Below are 15049 nucleotides of genomic sequence, written 5' to 3'. Positions count from 1 at the left end.
AAATATCACAAGAGGATTGATAAACTAACAGAAAACGAGTACCGCGTCATGAATTGTAACCCCGCCGGTTTTGAAGTACCTTAACCGAAAATTTAGATTTTAGTTATGACACAACTGAACTGAACCTTCTCATGCACACCGTTAGAATTACTAACAAGTGTTGTGTTTTCCGTTGCATTGCGAATTTGGTTTTAGTCATGGCTCAAAACTGAACCGCCCCGTACATAGCCCTAAACTCACCAACCTAAGTGATATGTTTCCCGCCGCATCGCGCGGGTAAACGACTAGTATATATATATATATATATATATATATATATATATATATATATATATATATATATATATATATATATATATATATATATATATATATATATATATTCGCTACAAAGCCAATTTTTGCTACAAAGTGTAGGAAGCCACATCCTAATAACATGTGGATTAGTTATTTAAATGAAAAGGGCAAGAATGTAATTTGACATTTATTTTATTTTTTGGATTTATTATATTCTAAACTAACATAGGAAAAATTTAAGAATACCAAATATCTCATTGATTTCGAACTGATGGTTATATTACGACTGATACCATGTTTATCATTCCATTCACAAATAATCTTCTTCTAAATCATATTCAATTCGTCTTTCATCTGGTTCGTCACATTGTGTTTCATCACTAAAATACACTACTAACTACTATGAACACATGCAGTATTCAAATTCAAGTGTAGTAAAACACAATACTATTATCAAACTTAAACAAAACACATTGTCTTCAACAAAACATATTGAATACGTTGTATATGCAGGATCTAATAACAATGTAGCTTAAACACACCAATTCTTAAAACAATATCAATGTAAAAAACAATACTTTTACCAAGACAGTCACTTTGTTGGTCACATTGTGTTTTATCACTAAAACACACTACTATGAACACATCTAGTATTCAACATCAAGTGTAGTAAAATGCAGTATTATGATCAAACTTTAAAAAACAACATTGTTTAAAAAAAACATATTGGATACATGTATATGCAGGATTTAATCACAATGTAGCTTTAACACATCATTCCTTTAAACAATATCAATGTAAATAACACTGTCGTGACGTTGTGTTTTATCACTTTCTTGTTTCTTCACATTGTGTTTTATCATAGTATTGTGTTTTACTATACTTGAAGTTGGATACTGGATGTGTTTCATAGTAGTGTGTTTATTTGATAAATCACGATGTGACGAACCAGATGAAATACGAATTGAATGTGCTTCAGAAGAAAATGATGAATTGCGAATGGAATGATAAACATGGTCTCAATCGTGCTTATATATCAATCTGAATTTGTTATCTTGATCCATGATTCTAGCTTTTTTTGGTATGAAAGAGGGTTTTCTATAATTGGTGTTAGAAAGAGAGGGGAAATCATGAGATTGTAGGCTCGTGTCTTATTTATGATTTGATTGATTTAAAACACGTAAATGACCACACTACCCCTAACCTATTACGAAAATTAATTAATGACACGCAAATATTATAAAAATGTCACTGACTTGATCTCAACCATTAAACACACCTATAGGAGGGTCCAGATTGCTTCCTACACGTTGTAGGAAAAACACACTTTGCACAGGAACCCTACTCTCTCTCTCTCTCTCCCTCTCTCTTTATATATATATATATATATATATATATATATATATATATATATATATATATATATATATATATATATATATATATATATATATATATATGGTGGAGTTCTAGAGTAAACACTAGTGTATTTGTGAACTGAGTTAACAAAATCCTGGCCATTGATTTACATCATCAATTATAAAAATGATTTGATGTGTAAAAACTGTATTAGCAACAGTTATTGACTTTTCTCAAGTTTTTTTGAAAGGCAAACAAAAACCATTTATTAATCACCAAAAAAATTGAGAAGCTATCAGACATGTTAATTAGCACAGCATGATATAACAGAAGAGAAACAAAAATACTTCTTAAATCCCCAAACATGTTAACCAATACTTAAGCCAATTTTTCCAGGTTATTGCCCCACCCTTTGACAAGTTTCTCATCAACAAAAAAGCCAATTGTAGGTCCCTCTTCGGAGGATGACGAACCTAAACCTTGTTATACAAACCCACTAGCGAGTGCGGAATCCAAGCTAGCGAGCAAACCGGGATGAAGCAAGTATAAACACAAACACACAAGGGTTCACCGATTAACACCACTGTATTAATACGTATGAAGGTTCCGGTTACAAGCACAATGTTTACAAATAAGCTTTGCAAACTCTCAAAGTGTGTGTGTGTGTGTTTCGGACAGAATGCTCTCAAGAATACTCTCTATCTCTCGGTGTGCACTCTTCTTACCAGTCTCTCTAACACATACACTGCATGGGTATTTATATACCCAGCCCAACATGTCTGATCCGAAAGATCCGATAGATGGTCCGAAGGATCATCTATCGATGACAAAGTGTTCGAATGATCTCCAAATACTTCGAAGGATTGCATATCCTTCGAAGTCCAACAGTAACCTTCGTAACATATCTTTCGATGTCATCGAAGGATAGATATTATCCTTCGATGAGCTATCCTTCGACACAGAACATATTCAACCAATATTCTAACTGTTTGACCAAGTCAATCCGGAGGATGGTTGACTCTGTCAACTTACAGACTAACTAGGACATCGTTTACATACAGACCGAATACAGACAAAGTACAGACACAAGTGCACCAACAAACTCCCCCTTGGCTGTAGCTTTGTCTTTATCTTCTATAGTTGTAGACTCGTCTCGAACTTCGATGGTCTTTGGTCTTCGAGTTCTCAAAACTCTGATGTCCTTTCAAGTCTTCAATGTCGGAGGATCTTCAAAGTCTTCACGTCTGGAAAGCAGAGAGTGTATCAACAAACTACCCGTATCATGTAGGAAGTGTGTTGACAAACTCCCCCTTAACATAAGCTCCCCCTTGAGTTATTCTCGTGAGATACTTTATCTTTATGAAGTGAGATCCTCATGGTGTTGATGATGGCCAGCGGCAACTCGATCATCTTCATCACTTGAGTGCCTTCACATCGTGTCTTCATTCCGAAGCTTGTTATCGACCATGTTCTCCTTGCCTTTAGAATCTGCACATGCAAGAAATCTAAACGCGTAATGAGAACAACTGCTTGGAATATAGCTAACATAAACCAATGACACAAATGACCATGTCACAAATCAAACACCGTCCGACAGTTGAAAGTTTAATAAAAATTCGACAATTTCAGCCTTTAACTTTCAAAAACTTGCAAATTCCGACCGTTTATGAAGATTTAGTCAATTTCGGTTTTCGTTCAGGTTTCAGGCAACGAAGACTCGAGTTCCAACATCATACGATCGAAAATAAAGTAGAAATAAAATCTTTTTGGTATTTTTGAATTTTTCAAATGTAAAGACTGAAAGCAGTAAATAAATATATACAGACATTCTTTTTGCGAGTTTCGAGGGTAAGAGAATCATATCAGTGTACGGTCATGCCAAAACACTCTTGTTGTTCAGTTAGTTAACATTAAGATAAGCATCCTATAACAATTATCGGTATTGTTGTCCACTTAAGCTCAATTTATCAGATGTAATCATGTTTAGAAGATACATTAAGGTATGATTTATACTTACCGACCGGTGTTCATCCACATCACGACACATTCCCGTATCAAGGTATGCACGAGGGTTCATCTTACCGGTGAGTATACCGATTATCATCTGTTTGACCGTATATGATGTGAGATTCTCACTTATTTTGATTTGAAAACAAGCCCTATGTGATAGAATCACTTATTGATGAGGAACTTGATTTTCATATGCATGAGGGCACAGGAGCAAGTCCGTGAACAGGTCAGTACTTTCGTACAGCAGAGAGACGAACTTGACTCCCGGATAAATGTGATATTTTATCACTTATTTGAATTAGACATGTGATTGTTGATCACTTATTGAGGTCGAATGCAGTATGTATTATGTACACGTATGTATAGTATCATGGAAGATCTTAGACTTAGTCTATTTATAGAAGCAACCATGATACCCAGATGATAAGCAGCATAAAGACCGAATATCTCAGAACCTCGGCAATCTATCAAACGAAATTTCGGTACTAAGACCATATGCCAATGAATGGTTCCCACCTGGTCTTCAGTCGGTTTAAGATGTATATCACCCTGCACACTTTAAAATGATTGTGAGCCTACCGATACATCTTATATAGAGTTGCTTATCGTTTTTCATTTAAGGTTAAAAAGAGGTTTGGATAGACCACTGATGTACTATCATTTTCTCTTTTTCTCGCCAGGAAACTCATTTTTTGATTTTCTATTGTTTTTGTGTTTTTGAAATTTTTCGATGTTTTTGGATTTTCATATTTTTGGATTTACTCCCCCTAAAATCAATAAACTAAGACAAATTTAAAAACACAAAGATATTTACAAAAAAAAATGATTTTCCGATGTTGGTTTTACTCTTGCTTGACCTTAATGCCGTTTACCAATAATAAAAAGCCAAATCTTGATTTGTCAAATGCTTTGGTAAATAAGTCAGCACGTTGGTCATCGGTGTGGACCTTAACAACATCGATTAATCTTTTCTCAAAGCAATCACGTATGAAGTGATATTTGATTTCGATGTGTTTGGTCTTTGAATGCTGCACAGGATTTCTAGTGATATCTAAAGCAGCAGAATTATCAACGTAAATAGGAGTAGTTAGGAATTCAAAACCGTAGTCCCGCAATTGTTGTTGGATCCAAAGAACTTGGGAGCAACAACTTGAGGCAGCAATGTATTCAGCTTCGCATGTTGATGTAGCGACGCATGTCTGCTTCTTACACTGCCATGTGACTAGGCGATTTCCTAAAAACTGACATCCAGCCGTTGTGGATTTGCCGTCGATTTTGCATCCGCCAAAATCAGAATCACTGAATGCAACCAATTCAAAGTTATTATCCCTAGGGTACCACAGACCGGTGTCCGGGGAAGCCTTCAAATAACGAAAAATCCTTTTAACAGCTGCAAGATGTGAGGCCTTCGGATTAACTTGATATCTGGCAAGCAGGCACGTTGGGAACATTATGTCTGGCCTTGATGCTGTGAGGTACATAAGAGATCCGATCATTGCGCGATAGTTTGAGGGGCTAACAGCTTCACCCTCGTCTGGAGTAATTCCGTGATTAGTTGGCAATGGGGTACCAATGGGCGTTGCATCAGACATCTGGAACCGGTTCAAGATGTCACCAACATATTTAGTCTGATGGATGAATATCCCAGACTCCGTTTGTTGCACTTGTAGGCCCAAGAAGAAGGTCATTTCCCCCATAGCACTCATCTCGAATTTATCCTGCATAATGCGCTCGAATTCCCTACACAAGACATCATTAGTGGAACCAAAAATAATATCATCAACATATACCTGTACCAGAAGAAGATCTCCATCTTGTTCTTTGATGAAGAGAGTACAGTCGATAAGACCCCGTCGAAAACCGTTCTCCAGCAGATAGTGTGATAAGGTTGCATACCAAGCTCGCGGTGCTTGATGTAGACCATAGAGAGCTTTGTTGAGCAACCAAACCCGATCGGGATGGATAGGATCTTCAAAACCTGGAGGCTGTTCGACATATACCTCTTCTTCAACCACACCATGTAAAAATGCACTTTTCACGTCCATTTGGTAGACCTTGAATCCCTTGAAGGACGCATAGGCTAGAAAGATTCGAATTGCTTCAAGACGTGCCACTGGTGCATACACTTCGTTGTAGTCGATGCCTTCAATCTGACGAAAACCTTGAACGACTAAACGCGCTTTGTTTCGGATAACAACTCCGCGGTCATCCTTTTTGCATTTGAAGACCCAACGGGTACCAATCTTCTTGTATCCAGGAGGTTTCTCTACAAGTTTCCAGACACCCAGCTTCTGGAACTGTTGCAATTCTTCCTGCATTGCTTCCACCCAAGAGTTATCTTTCAAGGCTTCTTTCCAAGTTCTTGGCTCTTCCTGTGAGACATAACACGCGAAAGACCAATCGTTTTGTTGCCCGGATTCTCGAATGGCTGCATACAGACCTGCATTGTTGTTGTTCCGCAACATGTTTCTCGTTTGAATGCCACTCTGCACATTTCCAATGATGTTTTGTTGAGGATGGGTATTGTGAATCCTTGTTTCAGGATTATCTCTGACTGGAATATTTATACCCAGGTTGTTGAGATTAAGATCAATAACCAAATCAAGACCCGGAATAGACGAAGAGGATGATGCAGTAGCTTCAGCTGTTCTGTGGGCATCCACTGGAGGAGTACCCTCTGAAGTACCATGAACAGCTGTTGTAGGAGCTTCTTGATCTGCATCTAAAAATTCATCATCCTCTGAAGATTCGTTCAATTCGGTTGCATCATGAAAATCCTCATTGTTGAGAGTGTTATTGTTCACCGAAGAAGATGCTTCTTGATTAACAAGAATTGGACGAACCACCGGTGAAACTGTTGCATTGTCACTCTCGAAAAACATCCTTGCCGCAGCATTTTCTTCAACGGCTTCAACATTGATCGAATTGAAAAAGTCATCGTACTCAAACATCCAAGGTTGACCGGGACATTTGACTGGCAAGGTGTGCCTTTGTACTCTGACCTCAGACCATTCTTCGACCCTTTTTGTCTCTAGATTCCAGACACGTAAGTTAGGGGTGGCATACCCAAGAAAGTATCCCTCAATTGCTTTTGCCCCAAACTTTCCATTAGGATCGATCATTGTGCAAGGAGCTCCAAACGGTTCAAGATAAGACAGATCTGGTTTCCGTTTGTTGATAAGCTCAAAGCAGGTCTTGTTGTGCCTTTTGACTGTAAGGACTCGGTTCAATGTATAACATGCAGAGGCCACAGCTTCAGTCCAGAATGGAATGGGCAACTGTGACTCTACCAACATTGTCCTAGCAGTCTCGATCAATGTGCGGTTCTTACGTTCAGCGACGCCATTTTGTTGAGGAGTGTAAGCTGCACTAAACTCATGAAGAATACCCTTTTCAGTGCAAAACTCCGCCATGGCATGATTCTTGAATTCAGTACCATTGTCGCTACGTATCCGCCTAACCTTTAGCTTGTACAAATTCTCAATCTGAACAATCAAGTTTTTGATAATTCCAAAGGTTTCACTCTTGTGTGCCATGAACGCCACCCAAGAAAATCTTGAATAATCATCTGTAATCACGAGACAGTATTGATCACCCCGAATACTTTTGTGCTTGACAGGACCGAACAAATCCATATGCAAACGTTCAAGGGGAACTGCCACCGTGTTGATCTTCTTTATAGGGTGCTTCTTCTTCGCTTGTTTACCCTTCTAGCACGAAACACAGACGTCTTGAAGATGGAAATTTTTGAGTGGAACACCATTCACCAATTCATTTGAAACCAAATGATTCATTTAGCGCAAGTGAATGTGACCCATACGTCTATGCCAAGAGATAGTGTCTTTTTCTGTGGCTTTGGAAACGAAACATGTTGCTTGTGCAGACGTAGTAATAGCCTGGCTCATATCAAGCACGTACAAATCATTTATCATTGGAGCTGATAAGAGAATCCAATCTTTTGGAATTTTGAAGCCCGGCTTCAGCACATAACATCCATTAGCATCAAAATGCACTGAGAATTGCTTGTCACAAATTTGAGAAACACTAAGAAGATTGTGATCAAGTTGTTGCACGAAATTGATCTTGTCAAAGCTGACAATCCCGTTGGATATCATTCCTTCACCTGTTATGTATCCACCTTTATCTCCAGCAAAAGCAACATATCCGCCTCTAATAGATCTGACGTCGTAGAGAAGCTTCATGTCGCCTGTCATGTGCCTGGATGCCCCACTATCAACAATCCAGTGACTACTGATAGTTCCTCCTGGAACACCCTGCACATGAACTCAAATGATTAGTTGGAGATGGGGACCCAAGCCATTGTGGTCTTGGGTCTTCCATTTTCATCAATAACAATAACTTCTTGTCTTTGATGATTGGTGTATTGTGATGGTCCCCCTGATTTAGTAACCGTTTTTGGTTTCCAAGTCTGTTTTATGTCACCAGTGTTTTTCTTTAAAATTTTAACTTCTTGATTGTTTGAAGTTTTAGAATTGTCTGGTTTTACAGCAACAGATTGTTTTTGAACCACATCGGTTTTAATTGCCTTTTCAATTCTTTTTACCTGTTGGCGTTTCTGCTTCTTTTCCTTTTCTTTTACAAGGCGGGGATCTGGTCTCACAGAAACAGATCGCTTACGGTCATTTTGGTCACGGAGAGCATCAACTTTCTCTTTTTGCTTATGAAGATATGGGCAATTTCGAATTATATGCCCAATGGTTCCACACTCAAAACATGATCTTCGTTCAACAAACCCCGAAGTATCATGTATTTGTCTAGCCGATGATGTTGAACTTTGTGAACCCGAGGTACTAGGTTTTGAACTACTTGGTTCATTTCTTTTCTGTACAATCGCTTTCTTGACAAAATCTAAGTTGGATTGATTTTCAAACTTTTCAATTTTGTCTGTTCCCGTCGACTTCACAAAGTTAACATTTTTCTTCTTTTTCTGATTCGGCTTCTTTTGGGCTTGAGCCGGTGATTTTCCTTTCGGCTTGGTGTGATTTTGCTGTTTTGGCACTGTTGGTAATTTCTTGTTGCCAAATTGTTTTCGAACTTCAGCCTTTGGAATAGGAGGACACTGTGTAACTGTAACATTAAGCCCTGTCTTTCCCAAGAACCTACTCGTCGAATTTTCAAAAACTTTGCTGATTAAAGATTGATTAACGTTTTTAATCGGAAAGTCTTTGTCTGAATAAATTTTATCATCACCAACCAAAGTGTACAGCAAATTCACACTCTCCGACTCTTTCTCAGACACAGGCTCGAATGCAACAGTCTTAGCGGGTTTGGTAGGAGGATCACATAGAATGTAATTCTCGAGAGGTATGTCCTCATCCTTGACTACCGCATCAGACTTTGCTGAATCAGTATCATCAGATTCATCATCAGAAGAATCAGCATCCTCAATCAAACTGGAGGATCTTGATTCTGTTCAGCATTTACAAATGTATCTGCTGACACATCTGAATCTGAGGATACTTCTTTTTTGTATCCGAGCCCAGAGGCAAACTCCTTCACATCTAGAGGAACAGATGGTTCAAAGAACACTCTATCCTCTTCATCAGGCATGGCATCATAATTGTGTCTAACTGGTGGTGGACATTTCTTGTAGCCTATGCATGTGACATCCCTCTTTTCCTTCTGAACATCAATGATGTGATCCAACACATAACTAGAACTCAAATAACTATCTAGCTTAAGCTGGATCGCATCACTTTCAGTTTTCACACAAGCCATCTCTTTTTGCATAATCTCAAGGCGAGATATATACAAGTTAATGTCAGTTTGTTTTCTTGAAACCATTTTTGTCAGTTCAGTTTTATCTTTCTTTAACGTTTCAATTACTGACTTAAACTCTTTTTCATGGTTTTCATAAAACATGTTGGCTTCTGTGCATTTGGAGAGATCCACAGTCAATTTCTGATTGTGGATGAATGTCACATCATATTTCTCTTGCAAAGCCTCATGCTTGCTTTGCAAGTCACACCACTCAGCACTCAAGGAACCATGTTTGTCTTGCAAGTCAAACAAACTAGCTTGTAAAGCATCATGTTTGGCTTGCAACTCAGACATGTTTCCCTCTAATTCAGCACATTTAGCATGCAAACTATCACAGTTAACACAATTAGCAGTAGTGGGTTCATCGACACATACCTGACTTGATGAACTGTCGACATTAGCCATAAAGGCTGAATGAAGAGAAGACGAAGCATAAGCAGCTTGATCCACCAAAATAGATCTTCTATCAGTTTTGGCTGCAGCTTCCTCTAAAAGTTCATCAATATCTGCACCGATTGCTGCATTTGATGTCTCACCCACATGATCATCACCAGAATTGGATGATTCTTCATCAACATTCCTGCTGTACCCAGAAGAGTCTTCATCTTCCGACGATTCACCACCACTGGCGGAAGATTCTCCACCACTGGTGTGAACTAACTCCTTCACAACTTGAGCAAAACACGCCGTTCCATCGGGAGCATCACCACCCAACTGGATTGACCAGTCACAACCTTCATCCACCTGAACTGCAAGTGCCCGGTTAGTTTGGTTGTTGACAGGCACCAATGTACGCTCATTGTTTATGTTCTGCTGGTTGCCTTGGTTTCTGAAGGGGTTTTGATTCCCGTGCTGGGCTGGCTTCGTACATTCCCTCTTAAAGTGACCCCGTTCACCATAGTTGAAGCACTTAACTGCCTGTTTATCGAACCCATACATGGTGTCTCGCTTACTTTCCAAGCTGGTTCTGCCAGTACTTTCCATCCAATCCTTTGCCCTTCTCACAGCACTAGCAAAGGCCCACTTGATATCCATCAGATCCATCTCTTCCTTATCAATCTGCCGATAATCTTCTTGTGTCAGATTAATGTTGCCAATCTGACCTTCTATTAACCCGCAGTACGCGCTCACTACAGTGTTAAGTAGCTCCATGTGTTCCTTAGCTACTTCTACACTGACTTTGGAGAAGCTTGAAGTGTCGAGCTGCACTGTACTTGGCTTTGTTTGTTGACCAGCAGATGGTGTTCCTCCATAACAAGCACGTTGTGTTTGAGCAGGAGGAGGAGGAGGTGGCTGTATTGGATTTCCATACATGTCTGTGGTTGGAGGAGGCTTAACAGGAACTTGCACTGTGTTGCCATACATATCAGTGCTTGTGACAAAGGCTGTCTGAAGAGGAGCATGAGAACCAGGGTTGCTTGGCACAATGGCTCTTGAAGAAGAAGTACTTGTAGTTCCATAATACATTTCTGGATTCTGTGGCACTGGAACTCTCTTAGCTTTCAAGGTTTCTTCTTGATCCTTGTTCTCCAACAACTGCACGAAGTCGTTGATGTTTGTAGTTGCCATAACCCTATTATACTTCAAAATCTCCAGAAAACTGTTCCATTGGGGTGGCAATGCATCAGCAAACTTCTTCACAACTTCTGTCTGAGTTGTTGTCACGCCAAAATTGTTCAACTCAGTAAGCAAATGATAAAATCTGCTTGTCATATCTCCCAAAGACTCCTTGTCTAAGCATGCGAAACCATCAAATTCCTTCTTGAGTAGATCATGACGCAGTTGACGTGTTGCCTCATTCCCTACTCCTCTGGTCTTTAAACCGTCCCACAACTTCTTCGTAGTCTTGAAGCTGACAAACTGGTGATAAATATCTTTGCTTAACGCCTGAGTGAGAATGGCGTAAGCTTTCTTCTCCAGATCATATGTTTTCTTCTGATCTTCTGGAAGATCTGTAAATGTGGCAGTCGAAGAAGCAGCAACCTCGATAGCTTGATCAAAATCTGTGGTGAACCGTATCCACAGCTCTGTATTCTGACCCAGAACATATGTACGGAACCTGTCAGCCCAACCCGGATACTCGTTTAAATGCATCAGCTTAGGAGGTCGATTCAAACTTCCAGTTTCGCTTTCGCTCAATAAAATACTCTGAATGCTCCGAGTTTGATTCGAAACTAATGCCCACTGATTTCCCTGAGAAGATGTCGATACCGGAGACTCGGCCCATGAAGGCGATAGACTTGTAGACGTGTACTTTCCACTGTCTGGAGCCGGTGTACCCCACCATGAGGGAGTGGAACCAGAACTTGTATATTTACCACTGTCTGGGGCCGGATTCCACCAATTTGGATTCATGATTAATAAGAAAAATAAATGCTAAGTGAATAATCCGAAAGATCACACACCCGAAGGATCCTGGTTCGAAAGATCTGAAATCACAGAAACTTGTTAATAATAAACAGACCACAATCGAAAGATCAGATCTTGTTCGAAGGATCAACAGTTCTCGAAATATCACTGTTGAATCTCGAACAATGATTTCGAAAGATTCAAGAACTCGAAGGATTCACAATTTGAAAGATCCCTATCTTTCGAGTATATATCCTTATCTTTCGAATAACAGTCTTTCGAATAGATTCCCTAATCGAAAGATATGTTTCGGACTTCGAAGAATGGGTCGAAAGATGATGATCTATCGAGCCTTACTTGATCGAAAGATGGTCTTTCGATGTCGAAAGATATCTTTAGAGCACACTGACACAACTGACACTGATGTGAAAGGTTGGTGAAAAGGTGATGGGTTGGTAACGGTCAACTTTCGGCAAAAAGGATATGGCAGGCCTTACTTTTCCTACCAACTTTGATTTTGAAATAAAATATGCCCAAAAAGGAAACCCTTATCCACAAACTCAGTCACCGGAATTTTGACCGGAAATATGACCGGAAATTACAAAAACCCTTAAAAACAAGTTTTCAAGTTACCCAACCCAACCTTGAACACTCCCGAAGGTTTAGATACCGTTTTTCAGTTTAGAGATGCAAGAAAAACCACCAAAACGGGTGCTAAACCAAGTGTCCAAACACACCAAGAACTTGAACAAACCCGGTTTTAAACAAGGTAAAGAGCCAAGCTCTGATACCACTTGTAGGTCCCTCTTCGGAGGATGACGAACCTAAACCTTGTTATACAAACCCACTAGCGAGTGCGGAATCCAAGCTAGCGAGCAAACCGGGATGAAGCAAGTATAAACACAAACACACAAGGGTTCACCGATTAACACCACTGTATTAATACGTATGAAGGTTCCGGTTACAAGCACAATGTTTACAAATAAGCTTTGCAAACTCTCAAAGTGTGTGTGTGTGTTTCGGACAGAATGCTCTCAAGAATACTCTCTATCTCTCGGTGTGCACTCTTCTTACCAGTCTCTCTAACACATACACTGCATGGGTATTTATATACCCAACCCAACATGTCTGGTCCGAAAGATCCGATAAATGGTCCGAAGGATCATCTATCGATGACAAAGTGTTCGAATGATCTCCAAATACTTCGAAGGATTGCATATCCTTCGAAGTCCAACAGTAACCTTCGTAACATATCTTTCGATGTCATCGAAGGATAGATATTATCCTTCGATGAGCTATCCTTCGACACAGAACATATTCAACCAATATTCTAACTGTTTGACCAAGTCAATCCGGAGGATGGTTGACTCGGTCAACTTACAGACTAACTAGGACATCGTTTACATACAGACCGAATACAGACAAAGTACAGACACAAGTGCACCAACACCAATCATTTTAATCTCTTCTATAAGATTTGTCACCAACACACAATTAAACGTTACGTTGTTCCTACACTTCCAGAGGCACCAAATTGCAGCTTGGATGACAAGGTAAACCACTTTCTGCCATGTTTTCGACCCATGGTTCCGAGTTTGAATGCAAGCCAAATCTTTCAGCTCCAAAATAAATATCGGATTCAACCTACACCAACTTGCAATGGCGTCCCAAACCTGTTAAATCACTCGGCAATACCCGAACAAGTGTAGCTCCGTTTCTTTCTCTTCATTACACATCTTGCCTGTTGTTGAAGGCAGATTCACATTTATCCTACGAAGAGCTATGGCAGCAAGAATTCAATCTTGGATTAGCCTCCAAACCAGGAAATTTACCTTGATGGGACTACAATTATTCCACTCATAATTTAATTCCCAATCCGTGAACCTCACTCACTGGATAGGGTATTAGTTTTTCAAATAATTACACCATTTATACGATATATGGCAAATTGGCCATGGGTACTATTTGTTCATATAACACTTTTAATGTTATTCAATCTTGTTTAAAACTGATCACGTAAAGATAGATATTTCTTTATGCATATAGTTTGCACATTAACTGAAGCTTTGTGTGTTGCAGGTTCTGAGAGTGTTTCAATATTGAATAAATTGAAAATTCTAAATCTTAATGGAAACTATTTCAATGAAAGCATTATAACATCTTTAAGTGCGCTGCCATCACTTACAGTCCTAGATCTTTCATTTAATCGTCTATCTGAATCATTTCCATCTCAAGGTGTGTTTTATGTTTATGCCATTTTTTAAATATTTAAAAAATGAAAGTTATGTGATTTGAACATATAATTGTTTTATCTTCCAAATACATAGTTCTACACTATATTAAAATTAAATTAAATTAAAACAAAAAATTAAAGACATAGGATCTACAGTAGTAGATCCTTATCATTGATCCATGTTACTTTGTTATTGCTTGACTGGACATTCTTTTTGTTTCTTTACCTGCTCTCTTGTTTGGACTTTCCACATTCTCCACACCACCACCCTCTTCTTGGTCCTTCTAAACCAGTTAGGGTGGATCTAGCATGTAATTAGCGGTAGCTTATTCTATCTCTCAATTTTGTCAGCAAAGTGCCAAGTCAGTGCTTTTTTTTTTCTTTTCTCCATTTTGTGTGTCGTGTACCCATACCTCTGAGCAAAAATTAGGATACTCCTAGGTCTAAAGAATTTTTTATGATATCTCTAAATTTTTCTTCTAAATTCAACGCTACAACCAGTACTCACATCTCTGGCCATTACGTCGTTGTATTCCTTCAAGGCGGCTCACCAACTGTGCAACCAGTGGGGCTTTCAACAAGTGACATGAAACCCAACCGAAATTATGAAACGCAACCACTTTTGATCCTCTTCTTGTGCGGAGGTTTCGTAAGCAAATTTTGGATGTCTTTAAACAGTTGAATAACCTACGTAGCAACGAGTGTTGTTGATTGCGATTTTTAAACTCTATAGAAAATGAATATGACGACAGTTTGTGTTTCGTCTTTCTCTTGTTTTTTTTGTTCATGTGTTCCTTCATATCAGTCCATGCATGGGTTGTTTAATCCCAATATATAACTAGTGGTTTACCCGTACGCTGAACCTGGTACCCATGATTAACAACATCCAAACTCTTTGTATATTTAAGATCATAATGACTTCTTATCTAACTACGATTAGTAGGTACATTAGTTATTCAATTGTCATACATACTAATTCAAATATTTAGTTGGCACAATTTAATATGTTTAATTAAGTAT

The 15049-nt window shown here is 38.9% G+C and overlaps 1 protein-coding gene across 1 annotated transcript in view; it reads left to right on the top strand.

The window, feature by feature from the left end:
* LOC110932900 (receptor-like protein 14) overlaps nucleotides 1-15049 on the top strand; it is an 83612-nt gene that overhangs the window by 25414 nt on the left and 43149 nt on the right. The window contains exon 4 of the mRNA XM_022176152.2: nucleotides 13876-14031. Coding sequence (XP_022031844.2) covers nucleotides 13876-14031 — 156 coding nt within the window. The remainder of the gene's footprint in view (nucleotides 1-13875; nucleotides 14032-15049) is intronic.

The sequence above is a fragment of the Helianthus annuus genome, chromosome 4, assembly GCF_002127325.2.
Source record: "Helianthus annuus cultivar XRQ/B chromosome 4, HanXRQr2.0-SUNRISE, whole genome shotgun sequence".
NCBI lineage: Eukaryota > Viridiplantae > Streptophyta > Magnoliopsida > Asterales > Asteraceae > Helianthus > Helianthus annuus.
The sequence above is the reverse complement of the archived record's forward strand: the minus strand, read 5'-3'. Positions and strand labels throughout refer to the sequence as shown.